The sequence below is a fragment of the Corvus kubaryi genome, unplaced genomic scaffold, assembly GCF_017639235.1.
Source record: "Corvus kubaryi isolate FWS band 111438036 unplaced genomic scaffold, C.kubaryi_AGA036_p1.0 37398, whole genome shotgun sequence".
NCBI classification, from domain to species: domain Eukaryota; kingdom Metazoa; phylum Chordata; class Aves; order Passeriformes; family Corvidae; genus Corvus; species Corvus kubaryi.
This window is the reverse complement of record NW_024581137.1, coordinates 15076007-15093715: the sequence shown is the minus strand read 5'-3', so window position 1 is coordinate 15093715 and position 17709 is coordinate 15076007. Positions and strand designations below refer to the sequence as shown.

General features: G+C 46.1%; 1 protein-coding gene across 2 annotated transcripts; it reads right to left on the bottom strand.

The window, feature by feature from the left end:
- Positions 1 to 681: 681 nt before the first annotated feature.
- Positions 682 to 17085, bottom strand: LOC121671961 (C-C chemokine receptor type 8-like). Of its 2 annotated transcripts, XM_042044313.1 has the most exons (3): positions 16794 to 17085; positions 4772 to 4930; positions 682 to 2609 (listed from the first exon to the last, which is right to left on the bottom strand). In XM_042044313.1, exon 3 carries the CDS (start codon positions 2598 to 2600, stop codon positions 1545 to 1547), a length of 1056 nt encoding a protein of 351 aa, XP_041900247.1. In that variant the 5' UTR covers positions 2601 to 2609; positions 4772 to 4930; positions 16794 to 17085; the 3' UTR covers positions 682 to 1544. The 2 variants fall into 2 exon arrangements, with proteins under 2 accessions (XP_041900247.1, XP_041900248.1); XM_042044314.1 differs by lacking the exon at positions 16794 to 17085 and having other exon boundaries at positions 4772 to 5004.
- Between the last annotated feature and the right edge of the window lie 624 nt (positions 17086 to 17709).

Genomic DNA, 17709 nt, shown 5'->3' with positions numbered 1-17709 from the left:
GCATACAAGTGCAGAAATTTTTGAACGTTGCTTAGTGTCGCCATAGATTCTTTCCATCACATATAAGAGTAGCATAAAGTCTTGTGGTTCAACCCATTAAAAATAAATTTTCATATTTAGAGAAGAGGCACAATGCTTCTGGGTGCTCTGCTGTGTAAAGCTTCTGCAAGCTTTACAAGTGCTTGGGGTGATGCTGGGTGTATTTGTGTCTCTGTTCTGGTACTTCCTACAATAATATTTTGGCACCAAGGTTGAAATTTATTTTTGAAATTTTTAGGAAGTATAAAAACATGCAATTATATTTTCAGAAGGAAAGGTAGGATTAGGAAAATATTTAACATTTTTATTACCCTAAAAAATAAAGTCTTTGATGATATCTAGGTTGTGTTTTCCCTGATTTCATGTGTTCCCTTGATTAACTTTTAAAAATGTGTTTGCAGTAATACTACCTCAATATAAATGTTATTTTTACCCTGTGAATTTTTACCGGGATTTGGAGAGAAGGCTTCCTCAGCAGGAAACTGGAGATAAGACTTTTTTTGCTGAAGAGCTTCAGAGTGCCTCTCAATTCCATCAGATATATTTTACGTGATACCCACTGAAAAATAACCAAACCCAAAGTTTCCTTATCCTAATCGAGGCTTGTAAGTCATTAGACAGACTTTCAAGAACCAAGACAAAAAAGGTGGAGCTAATGTTTATTCAAAGAAAGCATTTCAAAAATGGCAGAAAATAAAGATATTTGGGAAAAGAGACAGAGCCTACTTTGCTACAGGCCATTTTGTGGTGGTTACATTTAGCAGCGAGTGCTGGAGGCACAAAGTTGGAGGTCCCACAGCTCCAGAGGTGATACAGACCCCCCACCTGCTCTGAGGACAACGTTTCCAAGTGTAGGAACCTCCATGAGTGACCGGTATAGGGGACACCTGGAGCCATCATTTTGTTATTTTTGGAGGCATCACTACCAAAGGCTGCTCTGGGCAGCAGCAGTTCCAAGGATTCCAGGGCTGCGCCCCTGGGACCATCCCACAACAAACAGGGTCCTGAGGGCTTTTTTGTCTGGGAGCTGAGGCAAAGGGGAAATGGTGACAATGGCTGAGGTGATTCCCTCTTTGCAATGTGAAGCAGTCCCATGCCTGTCCACTTCCTCACTTTCCAGAGGGGTGTTACACACGTGTCCCAGGGATGCAGGGATTCAGCTTCCACAAGCAGAGCATACTTGGGGTGAGGCAGAAGCGATGCTTTTGTCAGAGGAGAAAATAGATACTACGAGAAACACCCTGCTTGCTGAATTGTATTACGAGAGCTCTAAAACTTAATTAAAAATTATTCTGTGGCAACGTATGGTCACCATTTTACAAATGCACCGGTGCTCTTGGGAAACCAATGTCACAGCTTCTTATGTGGCAGTTCACAGCGTATCCCAACAGGAGGCACAGGCATACTGCATCTGCCAGGGGATGCTGCACACATGGTACAACCTCCAGCACCACAGCAGACCTCTGGCCAGCCCCTCACACCAGCAGAAGGTGGCTCAGGTGGGCTCACAGGGCCCCTGCACTGTCAGACCAGCCAGAGAGCTGGGTGGGTGCTGAAAATGACTGTCCAGCCCCGGCACCTCCGACAGGGCTGGAGAGGACACGGCCACAGGACTGAAGGAGTCCTTTAAGATGGGCCTTGAATGTCACGCCAGCGAAGGCGTAGATGATGGGGTTCAGGCAGCAGTGGATGAAGGAGATGGTTTCTGTCAGCTGCAGGGCCAGCGCTATCTGGGAGCTCGCCTTGCAGTCATTGATGATGTGCAGGCTCTGCAGAGAGTCGAGGAACAGCGCGATGTTGAAGGGAGTCCAGAAGAGGAAGAAAACAATGACGATGATGAAGATCATCTTGATCGCCTTGACCTTGTTTCGGTTTTTGCATTTTTGCAGGTTTTTTAGTATCTGAGTGTAGCAGCAAACAAGGATGCTAAAGGGAATCAAGAGGCCTAAGATGTTGGCTGCAAACTGAGAAGCAACCTTCCAGGTATTGTCACCTGGGGGGTATGTGGGGACACACTGCAAAGCCTGCTCGATCTCCAGCTCCTGGCTGAACATGATGTTGGGCACAGAAGCCAAGCCAGCCACCAGCCACAGAATCAAACTGATAATTATGCCATAAGTGGCTGTCCGTATCCTCATGGCATAGACAGCATGGACAATTGCTATGTACCTGTCTACACTCATCAGGGTTATAAAGAAAATACCGCTATAAAAACCTGTGTAGTAAATGCCAGCCATTATCTTGCACATGGCATTGCCAAAAACCCACTGGTCTGAAGCATAGTGGGCTTGGAAAGGGAGAGGCACAACAAAGAGCAGATCAGAGGCTGCGAGGTTCAGCAGGCAGATGTCAGTCATTGTTGTCAGCCTTTTCCTGGTCAGGAGAACCCAGAGGACCAAGGAGTTTCCCAGGAGGCAGAAGACAAACACGAGGCAGTAAAGAATTGGTAGAAGGAGGGATTTAAACCTGCGGAAATTGTTTCCTTCGTTGCACGGAGCAGTGTTTTCATCGTATCCATAGTCATATTCTGTTGTGCCAAGGAATTGGCTGGTGGGATTCATCCCAGGTACCTGTGCAGGAAAGAGAAAGGGTTAAAAATGTCTGGCTGTCCTGGCACAGCACTCCCATGGTGGCTTCTGCCTCTGTCTGTGCTGTGTTGAGTCTGTGAGTCAGCTTCCAGGCAGGGGGGGACTACGAAATGCAGTCTTGGTCTCACTGGGTGCACAAGAGCAGCTGTACCACCCAAAGGGCTGCCCTGCATGTTCCTATACATGTGTGACTGTGAGCACTGGGATGCTCTCTGTTTTCCTGAAACTGCTTTAGACCCAGTGGACCAGCACCTCATCATTACAATGACAGGGAAAAATTCAGGTCTCTGAATAGTCATAATGATAAAAAAATTACAGATCCTGCATCAGATCTAAGGTTCTCAATTTTCTTGTGCTCCCTGGGGTGGGGAAGCTTTTTGCCTGTAGCATAAAGACCCTCATAAAAGTGTTTTGCCTGAAGAAGCTGTCACCCAGCAGCATAACCTCATTTTTAGCAGAGCTGATCAGGGCCAGGTACTGGCACAGAGTGCAGAGACATGCAAGCTACTTTTCCATGGGTGGGTCCCGGATTGGATACAGAAAACTCTGAAGCAACAAGGAGTTCACAGGGCTGCACAGCAGTGCCAAGCTCTGGGCTGCCACTGAACTCCAGGGCAGCTAGTTGAGTAGCTTGGGTGTGCCTTTTGCTGCAACACAGCAGTTTAGTGCTCCTGCCTGTTCTGTCCAGCTTCAGTTTTCTAGTGTAGAGAAAACCAAAACATTAGCGGGAGTGTTTCCCCTCTGTCTCATTTCTGAAGAACTGCAATGAAGGCAGCCTCAAAATAGTAAAATAATCTGACATGTTCTCCAAGAGTGAGTCTGTGCTTTAGCCAACTTTTTTATTGTTTCAGATGTCAGTTCATGACCCCTATAAAAGTGGATTGGGTTTCCAGACTTGAGTGTTCACATTTCAAGAGGTGATTCTTTCAAAAGGGTTTGGTTTTTCACTGCTAAGACATTTGAAAGTTTATGCTGTGCTGCACCTATGTTGCACCTGCTTACAGGTTGACCACATCTTGAAAGAGCTTCAAAGACACACAGTTTCCAGGAGGGAAGAATAATTTGTAATAATCACTGCTGTTAAGGTGGAGCAATAATATGAATGGAAGTGATTCACTCTATAGAAGTGGAGGATGTGCTCTCCTGAATTAAAGATTACTGCCTGGGGATACAAAAAGAGAGAGAACAGGGAAAACTTTTTGTATTGATAGAAAGGAATCACAATTCACCCCTTCTTGGCAGGCTGTGCCACTTGTGGGGGGAACAGAACGATCTGTGCATACAGCCCAGAGGAGTGTCAGCGTCCATCCTCTGCTCCAGGTATGGATCCTGCTCATGCCTCACTGACCTGCCTCAGCTCTTCTTGGAGGACAGTTTCAATTGGCATGTGCAATGCAGAGAAAACTGTTACAAATACAGCATTCAACCCCACAGAATTCCTTGTTCAGAAATAACAAATAATGTGAGAAAGGCCACGCTGCATCGATAGTGTAATTCTCTACTGTATTGAGCTCTTAGCTGTAGCTAGGACATCTGCATTATTAATTTTAACTTTTTATAAGGCATAAACCTTTAAATATGAAGTTACTGAGTCACTAGATAATGGCTCTTCTTGCAGCAACCAGCAACAGGTAAAAAATATTTCCTGCTGATGGTTTTGATGTGTGAAAATGACAGGCTGTGACTAAGTGATGCAGCACTGGCTCACGTTTCTTAATTGCCTGTCTAGGACCTCTTAAAAACAGTTTGTAGATTCAACTATCAAAACTAAAAAACATTCCAAAAATAATGCATACTGTGTTATAGATACATCGATCTATAAGTATGAAGATAGATATGTAGAGATAGATATATCTAGATTTATAGATATAAAGCATCTACTTCCAGCAAAATTCAAGTGTTTCTCCTGGGTTGAACAGAGACCAGAGATGTTCTGCTTCCGATCCTTACACCATTAATACCTTTAACAGCTCCCAACCAGGGCACAGCATTTTCCATTTTCTCCCTTCTCCACATCACTCAGCAGAACAGTCAAACTGAAAAAGCAGTTTTACAGAGGATATCAAGGGAAAGGTAGCTGCTGCAGGTCCCCTGGTTGGCACAGTGAGCGCACTAATAGCACATTGAATATGGATGGACTTTACCTTTGGCAGCAAGACGCCTCTACTCTCTCGGATGGCCCTGGTCCCCTTCTGCTTGTCCCCTGTTGCTCAGGCTCAGGGTTTTCCGGGAGGTTTACTTCACCTTCACTTCTCTCGTGCAGAGAGCTGAGATTTGGTGATATGAGGGTGTCGGATGGGCACCTGCCAGATACAGAATAGCTTGGAGGCAAATAGAAGATTTTGTATCTGTGGTAAACAGGAAAAGAGTGAGAGGGCTATCGAGCACCTTCTGTGAAACGAGTAGCAAATACATCGCTTTTCTAACACGGTAATGCGTAGCACTCCTTTTAATGTGTTTGCTAAAACCCCTTCTTCACAGCCACCCCTGTGAAGTGGGTTTTAAGTGAAAAACTTAAAAGTTGAGATATCTCCATCACAGGAGACATGCTAATAAATTTGCAGCTTTTCACAGAGGCTGATATGGAATTTCCTGGTCGCATTGTTTTAGTTTTTCAGTTTCTTCAGCTGATAACAACTTACATACTGCATTCTATTTATATCCCTTCCAATTAAAAACTTACTAGCTTTTTGAGCAAAATAAGGAATCACAGCTACTGATACCACTCTGCCATAATTTTTTAAGCAGTTCTTATTTAGTGGGGTATTTCAGTTTCTTTGCTACCTTGGGGTTTTTCAAGTTTATTTTAGTGACTTGAGGATGGAAAAGGGCAAAATATTGAAACAAAGACAGGCTTGAAATTTTTTATTTTATTCAATTGCTTTAAATTACCTATGTTTAGTGGAATACTGTAAATTGTGGTGTTTCATAAGTCAGACAAATGATACACTTTTTATCCGTTAATCTCAACAGGCACCATTTTCCTGATTTTAAGAACATGGGGAATGCCAGAGGTTCACTCAAGAGCCCCCAAACAAGCATGGGGCAGACTTTTACTGACGTTATTCACATGTTCTTTGGTTGCAGCTCCAACCCAAAGCACCTTTACAGTTGCTGGTTGTCGCAAAAGTGAGTAGTGAAAGAGATCCTGAAAGAGAAGAAAAGCTAAATACTGCAGGCAGTAAGGAAAAGTGAGAAAATAGTCTGGGGGGAAAAAGGAGCAGTGTCATGAAGGACCTGGCACTAGTCAGTAGCACAGTCAGAAAAAACAGACCTGTCCCATCAGGTCTTCAACATGCTCTCAGTGACCAGGGCATCACTCTGCCTCCAAGTACCCAATTGGTCTTTCTACACAAGAGAGACTAGCTCCTCTTATTCTGTTTATTTTTTTTCAGAACTAATTTTTGAATATTGTTGCAACAGAACTTTTTTTATTGTATTATCTAGATACTAATTATATGATTAATAATATGTCAGTAGTATGTCCTGGTGCTACAGACACACAGTATGACATAATGTAGCTTTGCTCTATTTAGGTTTATTTACATTTGTTTAGAAATCAATAAGGTCAGTTTTCATTATTTCTTAGGAACAAAACATTAGTAAATTAAAGATGCCTCCTCTTCCATCATACGCTTTTTTGCATTAGTTTAGTTGATAAGTTATTAACACATTAAAAAAAAAAACACAATAGTTTGACATGAAAACAATAAAGGAAAAAGAAATTTCTGCATTTTAAAACATTAGTACATGTTATAAAATTGAAAAAATTTTGCATTTTTTCCTGAGTTATTTTCTGCTGCAGAAATTACGATCTCGCAAAAAGATTTCAGTTCATTCAAAATGCATATTTTTAAATTGGGAAATCTTCCAGCTGTGTATTTTCACCATCCACAATCCTGCACAGTCAGGCAAAGGGAGGCATGAAGCTGGAAGAAGCAGTAGGGAAACATCAAGGAAATGCTGCATGTGTTGGAGAAAGTTGGAGCAAGCAAGAAAATGGAGACAACCTAAAAGGCAAGGAAAAGAGCTTGAATTCAAGAGAACAAAAGCTAAGAGAGAAGTGAGCAGGCCTGGTGACTGATATGGCTGGAGGATGGCTGGGCTGTCTGCTGTACTTTGGGCAGGCCAAGGCAGCTTGGTAATAAGGAGAGCAAGGAAAAAATTGTGGTGGGGACAGTGTTCTGGAGGAAAACAGTAGAATTATGGAGTCTGATGCTCTGCTGTGTTTTGGGAAGTGATATACAGGTGTGAGTTTCTGGCCCTACCTGTCTTTCAGAAAGGTTTATGTGCCTGCTCTTCTGGAGTGGTTTGGTGTTCCTAACACACAGCCAGAACCTGAGCTTTTCTCATCAGAGAAAGAGAATTAATGAAAGAAAGCAGAGGATGTGATTTGTCAAAAGCAGTGAAAGGAATGAAGTGGAGATGGGTTTAGGAAAGGTGCTGTTTCTGACTGGCAGGTATGAGGGTGGGTGGGAGGGAAAACCCACAGGGGTGGGCTTGGGAACTGAAAAGACGGAAATTATGATGTTGGCTGAAAAAGTGATAATTATGATGACAAAAACTAATAGGAGATGTCTGTGTTGGGGGACAGGGAAGAATCACAGACAGATTTTATTTTTCTCCCCATGTTGAGCCCTACTGGGTCTCCTGCAGGTCACCCAAGAGCAGCCTGCTGGGCTGAAGGGCAGTAGAGATAAACAACTACCAGTGTGTTCACAGACTGGGGTGCTGCAAGATGCAGGTGTGCTGAACTCCCCTTGAAAGCTCAGAGGAAGGTATCTGGTGGAGAGAGAACGAGAGGTACACATTTCCAATTTTCTTCATATCAGCTATAAGCTAGGCTTGTATCTGTCCTGACACTTTTTCAGTCTGTGAGTAGCAAACACCGCCCTCTGAGTTACACAGGGGCCGTGCAGTCAAACCTGGATTTTCTACCAAGCCAACACACAGCCCTTTGTAGTTCACCTACAAAGAAACAAAGAAAATGTGGTAAACCAGCAAGAGGTGGTAAGATGGGAACACACAAGTTAAAGGTCACCTGCATCTGAAAGTGCTAAATTCAAACAGAAGGAGGTGCAGAGAGGATGTGAGGTGGGAGGACGAGCAGTGCAAGGGCTCAGTGTGGTAAAGCAAGGTCGTGGAAGGGATACATTTGCTACATACAGACAAGCCAGTGAGGACACAGCCAGGGGAAAAGAGGATTGTCTCACCTTACAAAGAGTACAGCCATACCACAGCAATATTTACCCCCTTGGGCTCAAATGAGTTTGCTGCTGGGGCACTGGGGCTGTAGAGAAGGCTTGCTGTGGGAGGAGAGCCAGCCAGCTGGTGTAGAATGGTCCTGGGTTAAATGTCTGAAGGACATATGTCTGAAGGCTCTCATAGCCAGGGACAGGACAGCAGGCACCAGGCAATCCTTCCCAGGGCCTCAGGATGTTCCCAAGATGCTGGGTGGGAGCTGAGGAGCAAGAAGGTCTCAAATCTATTTGTTAAGAGCCTGTGCAAAATCCACCCCAGAGCCTCCTTCTCCGGTAGCCCTGACTGCTGCCCTGCAGTGTCCCTCCAGTTCAATTTTAGCTGGTCCCTAATACCAGGGCTAGCGATGTCTCTCCATACTCTGGTGGGATCTCCTGTGAGAGAGAAATACCTTGCAGCAAAAAGGAGACAACTGGTTGTGGGTATCTCTGGTGCTCCAGCCTATGGCCAGTTTGGGTCATGCAGCCACTCAGGACTGTGAGCTACAGGAGGGAAGAGCCATATGGCATCACCGCTTTGTGAAAAGGCTGATGGAGGCAGTCCCCACTCAAGTTAAATAGCAAAATGTTGTTGTATCAGGAGCTTTGTTTTGTCTTCCCATGTTTTGGCAGTGGCCATCAGGGCCAGCCTGCATGGGCCCCTGCAGCCCCAGAGAGATGACAGGGCTGGGGAGTCTCCAGTGGCTGTGCACCACACTGCTCATGCTTCCCCTTTAGCTGCTGCCATTCCTTTATTTACACTCGGAGTAGCAGTTTCTGCTGTTTTGTGTTCTGTCAGAAAAGTTGCTTCAGTGGGGGAAAAAGACCAGTGCAACCCTTCATGTAGCTGAAGACACTGTCAGCCCAACCCATCAGAGTAATGCAGACTTAAACTCCTCCAGACTACTCAGAGCCCCAAGGTCAGGGAAGAGATGCTTCACTGAAGCCCTATGTTACATGGAAAGGCTATGGCAAATGCTGCAACCAAAAGGAATCTTGCTGTGAGACAAACAGCATGGCCACATCTCCAGCTCCTACAGCCAGAAACCTTCACTGGCAGTGGAGACTCCCCGTGCACACCAGCTCAGCCTCTGACATCAGCCCCAAAGGGTTTCCTTATCCTGTGCCTTCCCTGCAGCTCCTCAGCCTGGAGGAGATAGTCAGCTTAGCTGCTGCAAAACCCCTATGCCTGCTCTTGTAGGAACCTCTCCTTCCTCCTACAGACAGTCTAGATTAATTGAGTTTGAATACAGAAAGGAAACTGTAGTTGCCACAGAAGGCAGCACCAGCAAGAGCTTGCTTTGGCCTCAGGAGTGTCAGCCACAAGCCCTGATATTGCTCTTGTTGTTTGCTACGGAGGATGGGAGGCAGCTTTCTGACACCATGGCACAGGCTCTGGTGTTGGGGTAGCAGCCATTAGGAACATATGGGAATAAAAGCAGAATGAGAGAGCCTACCTGGTAGGGTATTTTCCTACAAAAGGCTAAGTATTTCCTGGATCTGCTCACTACCATAGCACCACCTGGAAAGTGCAGGACACGTTTACCTCAATGCGATGTTCAGCTTCCACCTATCTCAGAGCTGTGGTAACCAGCCAAGTCAGGTGCTGTTCTCCAGAAAGATCACTTTCCTCTGCCTTTGCTCAACAGCAAAATAAAAGAAGCTTCTTAGTCAAAAGGAGGCCTTTCCCTTTCAGATCTGTTCTCACGTTACATCTCAGAGGGCTTACTGTGTCATATTGGAAGAGGGAAGAGATGACTTAGGTCAGCAGAGGAAAACAGACGATTAACTGCAACAGGGGTTATGGGATGTTCAGAGATGCTGGGTTGTTCAGCTAAAATGCCTTGCAAAATACCAGCAGTCATCACTGTTGGTGAGAAAAACAATGAGGACAGCTCAGTTTTGCAGCAGGTAGAGGTGGGGGTCAAGGTGAGCATGTCCTCTGCAGTGTGGCAGGTAGCACTTTGATGAATGTCCCACCCCAGATTCCTTCTCCTGGAAATCCCTCTGTCCCAACAAACCTCTCCCAGGTGTCTCTGCTTCCTGTATGGACCAGCAACTGCCCTTCCCCAACTGCAGCACCCTCAGTGAATTCCTTGCACCCATCTTCCTTAGGGCAGCAGGGATGGGCAAGGGGGACACTGAGCCCTGGATGTGCGCGGCTGGGAGTCCCCCATGAGGTACAAGAGGAAACGCCACACAGGAGCTATCTTTTGAGGAATCCTTGCCTGTTTTGGTTATTTTCACAATGTTTGGGTCCATCAGCATCAGCTATCAACACACCATCTTAGCAGGACCGCATTATCTTAACGAGAATTCATTTCATCCGACCACTTCCAGTGTAGAGGTAAAAATATGTCATATGGCAGAATGGTTCATTTCCTTTTCTCAGTGAGAATAGCATATTTGTATGCCCATGTACAAAGGGCGGGGTGAGACTTTGTGACCAGGTAAGATTCTGAGTGATGGGTTTTTTTGACGTCAAAAAGGTATATTTTTGTTGACTAAAATATCTCTGAAAGTGCCAAGTTGTTTGAGGAGAGGATTTTCCCCCTCCAAATCAAGGGGGGAAAAAAGAACAATTGCAATACTTTGTTCTGAGAAGTCCCAGACAAAACACTGCCATTTGTCATTTTCAAATACAGCATTTTTTTATAAATAACCTCTTCTTCTAACCCTTCTTCCTCAAAAACAAGCAGACTTCAAAGCTTCAAAAACTTTCCAGTAGAACTAAGATGTGTCTGTTGTGCTGATAGCAGGCAGAAGTTTTCATTTCTCTTTTCAGCTTGATCAGCAAAAAAATTGACACCCTCCACTGAAATGTGGAGTTGTATTACCGTAACAAAGCACTTGTCTATGCAGACATGTGCAAATGTGCACAGGAAAAACCTATTTGGCATTGTTCTGGCTCTCTCTCCTGCAGCAGATGCTCCGTGCAATAAAAAAGGCTGTGAGCCAGAGAATCCTCCAAAAACTGTGGCTGAGTTTGTGTGGGAGAAGCAGCTGGAGGTATTTGGTGAGGCTGGACCAGCTCACTCTGCTCCACGGTCTGCTTTTCACTGCCGGCACCAAAGCCACAAGGATTATGGCTCTGACAGCTGCAGCCTTGCACAATCGTTTGGTTTCACCCAAGCAGAAATCAGTGCGTTGCAAAACTCCCAGCACAGTAACTCATTCATAGCAGTGTCAGCAGTGAGTGGAATTTCTCACCCAGGCGTTACGAGAGGGTAATTGTGGGACACAAAGGAGTAAACAAATACAGCTCTTGCGGATGGAGTCTTTGAGAACAAAAATCTTCTCTATCTGTCCCTTACTTGACGCTTATTTTTCTCACCCTGGAGCACTTAGGTTGTTAAACCTTTGCTGTCCCAAACCTTTGGTTCACCAGTGCACAGGCACCTCTCAGATTTGCATCTGACAGTGCTTTGGCTGAGGGTGGAGAGCAGAGAAGGCTGCAAGCAAGAATCAGTTGGAACAGAGAAATCACAGAACGCCGGGCTGCATGGGACACTGGGAGTTCCTGGAGTCCGTCCCCTGTCTTGAAGGCAGGGGCAGTGTCCCACTGTTCCTCCTGCTATGCAGTTGTTCAGCCTGCTCCTACAGCCCCTGCTTTCCCCCAGCTTCTCCTTATGAACCATCCTAGTGCTTGTCCAGATTCACTCCTAGTAAATTTGTCTTAATCCAACACTCTCCTGGTATAATTTGAGCCACTTATTTACCTTAGCCTTGGAGGAACAATTAGTTCTAGGTATTTTAAAATATTATAAGATAACGTTTTCCATCAATCTTAACAGCACACAATTAATATTTTTTCCTCTGAGGTCATGCTTTCTAAATGGTTAATTGTAGTTGCTATTCTTCTTTGGTGACTATCCAGTTTTTCTTAATATTTTTGTGCATTGCAGTGCCCCAAACTAGCAAAGCAGACTGGAAGAGTCACCTGCCCGGGGTAGCTGTTTTCTTTTGCAATCACGTAGCACTGGTGGATTCACAGTTCTTTCGTGCTGGATGTCAGCCCCCAGATGCTTTCTTCAGAAGTGCTGCCTTCCCCATACTGTCCTTGTGGTCTCAGTTGACCCTGCCCATGGGGAGAAGTGGTCGTGTGTCCTCAATGCACTGCAGCCCATTGCTGCCAGACTTTTTCATCTGTCAAGGTCAATTTAAGCAGTCATCCCGTCCCCCAGTGCATTTTTACCCCTTCCCAATATGATGGCATATGTAAAAATAGCACAATCATGCACCAGACCTTCATCCAGAGCAGCAAAGTGCAGCAAATGCAGGTTTGTGCAAGGGCAGGGTGCAGCCCTGGATGCAGGATCCTTCTGAGTAGTCCTCTTGTCCAGTGGCAACCACTCCGGAGTTTGTCTGAGCACCCACATAAAGGCTGATTGAGGTGCTCAGAAAGCTTGCTAGCTCTGAGGTATGGGATACCACTGCTTTGCCCGGTGGCATGAGCCTGTAACTGAGGCTGATTTGGCATAGTGGCCTCTTGACAAATCTGTATCAGCTCCTACTTTTTTATTTTCCTGCAGCCTGCTTATTCCTTCTGGAGCTTTCCAGCAACTGTAGTTGCACTGACTGGCACGTAATTCCCTTTCTGGCATAAGCTGATGGCTCCCCACCAGATTATCAAGGGTCTCTGTGCTGGCTGGCTGCCCAGAACTCACCACCACACTTTGGCACTGGCCACACTGGCTCAGGGCAAAGGTGGGCACTGGCCACCACCACCACTGCTGGATGGCTCCACACCAGCAGCACCCAGTTGCAGCTGCCCCACCCTGCCAGAGCACAGCTCTGGTCCTGGCACCGAGCCAGGCAGCACCTGTCAGATACCCTTGAAAACCACAAGTGGCTGCACCACTTCTGCCTCTCAGCTGGCCTCAGACCATGCCAGCCCCATGGCTGTGAGGAACCAGGAGGCCTCAGGGTGGGAAGCACCCCCTGTGTGTACCAGGGCCCATGTCTGCCTCCATTTTTGCTGCAGGAGCCTCCTCTGGAAGAAACTCCAGATGATTATCAGATTTTTAAAGGAAAAAAGGTGAAACGCATGAAATCATGCTGTTAAAACAGGGAACTCTGTGTAGTTTAGGATTGGACTGATGACTCAGGGACTCTGGATTCAAACCTGCACCCTTGCCACTGGCAGGCTGCTCTCAGCACTAGAGCATCATGCACTGAAATCTGGGCATCCGGCATTTCCCATCTTGACCACAGTGGCTACAGTCTTAAAGCAGGCATCTGTGCGGCTTTGTCCTGTCTCCTTCAGGCCTCTGCCCTTGCCAGGGGCACGAAAAGAGGCTTTGTTGGGGTAGCACACACCCACGCTGCTGCGGTGTGAGCAGAGTTGTGAGGAGAGCTTGGCAACGCCACTGGTAAATCTTTATCTGAACTGCTGGTAAACAGGAAGCTGGTGAACATCTTTACTATTTTTCTTAGGTTTTTAGGTTCTTTTGGTCTGATTTTCATAGCTTTTCTTTTTCGCTTGCTTCATCTCAGGAAACACATTTTTCTGCCACCTCTTGCAGGAAATGTGCAAGATACCAAGTGCTGAAAACCTCAAGGTTCGCTCAACCCTTTCTACGAGAGGTGATGAGTCAAAGAGCCTGGTAATGAGGGCTTCAGAATGTGTTTGGGAAAAGCTGGAAGTGCAAGGGTCAAGCTCACAACAATAACCATAAGGCTAAAAGAGTTTGACAATGCAGAATGCAGACACTTACACACCTTTGTGCCATGTTCGACGTGGGGTGGCTTTTCACCAATATCAGAGAGAGAATTTCAAACCTTTCTGGTCAAGACATCCAGGGGCATATGTCTCTAACGAGGCGTGGCACCAGGCTCTTGGGATCTCATTTTCCACACCAAAGACCCACCCTGCTGTCCACACCAGGCACGTCCACCATCCTCACCACTGCCCAGCTGCTGTGCTGGGCCCATGAGCCAGAGCATGTTGGGGGAGAGGGAAGGCCCTTGCACTCAGTGTCCAGGCACATCATGAGCAAGCAGGGCAGACTGTTCTACTGTTCATCAGGTACCCCTGTCTTGTCTTAAGCTGAAGGCAGCAGTGCAGGTACAAAACCTGCAGGGATTAATGCTCACCACGTTTAAACTTTCTCTTGATCTTGCATGGTGCTGCTCGAGAGAACAAGCAAATAATCAAGCCCCTGCTGCTTACAGGGAAGCACGCCAAGGTTTGCCAGCAGGACCCAGGGGCTGCAAAGGTGACTTCGGCTGACCTTGAACTGACAGAAAGGAGTTTGCTTTTTGCATTCACCTTCTTACCCTCTCTTCACCACAGCAGTGAGGAAGATCACTTAAGCTAGACAGGATAAAACAGATTCCCACCACCTACACCATCCTCCTCTCCTGTGGGCTGGGGATGGACATGCACAGCTCAATGAAGATAATAGATACAGCCTAAAATGTTCAAAAAATAACAAATCCAGCAAGAAGCTGGGTTGAATAAGAGAAAGACGAGTCACTTTCCGGTATGCAGATGTGTGGGTCAGGTTTCCTTCTCGATATCAAACTGCAGCTTTATTTTTTTCTGGTGTGGGTTTCAAATGAGTGGGATAAAGCAGATGAACTTTTCCACTGCATAGTTAAAATCTCTATTTCCTTTTACAACACATGAATTTTCTTTTGCTGACTCTTTTCTGATAAGCTCAAATAATTCCAAGGACCATCAAGATTTCCTGCCTTGTAAGCTGGTAGGCAGGAGAGTAAAAGGTCAGAAGTTTCCTTAACTTTTTGAGGGTCTTTCTGAGCAGGACCTAACTCAAGACCAGACCTAATTCATAGAGAAGAAAATTGGTAATGTGTCCATATTTCTTGGACAGAGAAAAGGACATCTGAGAAATCCCAAAGTCAAGACCTGAGTCACAGTGCTCTAGGCACTCTTTGAAGAAAAAGAAAACTCTTGAATTAATCTCAAATAGTGTTCAAAACAAAAAAAATAGTGTTTTGGGTGTCTATGCTTCCTAAACTCAAAATGATCTCTGCTTGCTTCACCTTTATTCTCTCAAATATGTGCAAAGTCAACAACTCCAAACCCAGAAAGCCCTACCCAGTGTCAGCTTTCTCTAAAGAAGAGCCCAGCATGTAAGTGGGGGGTAGTCAGCACTGGGAAACCTTTGCACCCCATTTTGTCAATCATAGTTGCCATAAGCTGGGATAAAGTAAGCTTGTCTTTTTGACTATTTAGGACTTCTATCAGTAAAATGGGTCTGAAGATGGAACAAACCAACCCTTGTTTGTTCCTGCTATGGCTCTTTTCAGCCTGGAAAATTAAAAGCAAATTTAAAACAGAAATTCTTCTCTGTAACGTAATAAAATAGATCCACAGTCCATGGCGGCAAAGTGAAATCCCATTATGAAAAAAAAAATGCACAACATTTTGGGGTTTTCTTTGCTCTTTGAAATGTGAATAGGTATTGTGATAAGACATCAAACAGCAGCTGACCACATAAACCAAAGGAGGTTAACACTTAATGTACTTCCCAGTAAGGCATGCTATTCAACAGTATGAGTGTGCTCCCATCACAATTTCATTTATGCTCTCGCTGTTAAGCTTGGTATAAAACACACCTCTTTGGACAAAAGAAGGAAGTGACTGCACAAGAAAATTAAGTGTTGGTCTCCAGGCTCTCTAGAAACCTGTGACCAAAAAGGGTCATGAAATCACAAGTGATGTTAAAAACTCAGCCCTGGGAATATCTGCAAGTCTGACATCCAGTCTTGCCTTTAGTACAAAGTTGGTTTTTGTTACTCTTATGTCTCGAATCCTAAGCTATGGTCTGAAGGTGCTGGCAGACAATAAGATCACATAAATGGCCTTCAGGTGTTACAGAACCCTAACAGAAGTACATTCAGCACCATCCATCCTGCTGATCCCAAGGGTGCTCAGCGGTCCTCCAAGAAACTCTTTGGGAAAAAAATTTACACAACCAATACAAAAATAACAGAGGGACCCGGAAAGGATTTGGAGAGGTTGGTGTAGCAAAACAGCCATAACTCCAGCTAGCACAGCTCCAGCTTCAGCATGGCTCTGCTGTCCTGAAGCATTACAGGGGGCACAGCAGGGAGGTCTGCCTGCTCTGGCTGAAAATCGATCTCATGCAAAAAGCAAGGACATCCAATCTTCCAGGAAACAAAAAGTTTTCAGCAGCATCAGCAAAGTGACTGGCTCACTAAGCAGTGCAGGGCTGAGACACAGGCTGTGGGGAAGAGAGGCAGCTGGGCAGGCAGCTGCTTCCTACTGCTGCCCTGACATCCCCCTCCGGCTCCTTCGTGGCCACAGAGTGCACATTGCACTGAAAGGAGGAGGCTTACCTGTGGTGTGAGAGCAGAAAGCAGAGAGTTGCTGCAGGCAGAGAGAAAATCCTGCTGTCATAAAAAGCAGCCAACTCTGCTGGCAGTCAGGACACACAGGTCTTACACTTCATTTGAAGTGTTTTCAGAGAACTAGACAGGAGAGAAAGTATCAGCCCTTTGGCCATCACCAAAGTGTGAGCACACAGTGCCTGAGCTGAAAACATCCCCAGCATGCCTGTGTTTCACATCCTCTCTCATCTCCAGCACAGGCACTAGGGACTGGATTACCAGAGGTGAGAAGCACTGCAGAGCTAACAGATGCACCAGGTCATCCAGAGCTGTGGGTGCAAAAATACAGGCATCAGTCAGGGGAGAAGGAGGGACCAACTTTCGACATAGCCTCTTCCAAGACAGTGCAAAGGCAGCTGCACGAGCAGCAATTAGGCTTCACAGAGTCCAAAAAACAACAGGCGAGCATCAGGAAGAAAACAACAGGCTGTCCTAAAGATAAAATACCATCACTGGTCAGTCCCCTTGTAGCAAAGTGCCAGAGCTTGGGAAAGTTTTCCTCAGTACTTGATAGGTAAAGCAAATTTCCATGCCTTTGAGCATTACCTACCTCTCAGCTCAGCTTTGCTTCAGCGTCCTCCTCCTCCTCAGCCGACAGCTTGTGCTTTAGCAGGACCTGTGCAGGAGCCCGTGAGGGAGCAGCTTTCAGTGCTACAGCGTGCTCAGCAGTTTCTGGCTCCTGAGGCTGTAGGGATGCCCAGATGGAGCTGGAAGCTGGCATGGGGACAGCACTGGCTGCCTTTGGGCATTGAGGTTCCCCCCCTAACCAAATAGTCAGATATAGTCCAGTTTTCTGGAAAGAGTGTTTCTGTATGTTTCAATATATGCGAGCTGTTGTTTCCCTGACTGCTGCAGCTGTCACCCAGCTTCTCTGTCTCTAATTGTGAATGTGGTCCTAGAGTGCCTACAGATTTCACGGTACATGATTAAAACAGGGAAAATGCTCCACGTTGGAGCAATGCTGGAGTAGAAAGCACAGTGTGAATTCCCCAGTCCCAGCTGTTCCCCAGACAACATGTTAGGTGTTTCTACACTTGCACAGCCTCTTTTCCTGTGTCCCATCTACCACTCTGAGTAGTCCTTTCCTCTCTACTGGACACCACCGCAGGTGCCTCAAGCAGAGGATGGAAAGGGGCATGAGGACGCTCAGGGAAGAGCCAAAGGAGGAGGGATAGAGACAGTTGTATGGCACCTGTTCTGGGCATCACCAGCCCACGGTAAAATGCAGCCCAGTGGTGCCTCTGCTGCCCACAGCCCTCCAGCAAGGGATGTCTCCACAACAGCCTATTGAGTGCAGCCATTCCTGTGCCAGCCCCTCACTGCTGCATGCAGCTGCTTGTCTGCCTTCGCTAGCATGGGTTCAGCAACAGGAGCACAAGTCCACGGCATGCTGAGGGGAGATCTAGGGAGGTCACAGGCAGCCAGGGACAGGGCAGAATGGTCAGTGCAGCACTGAGAAGGAAACA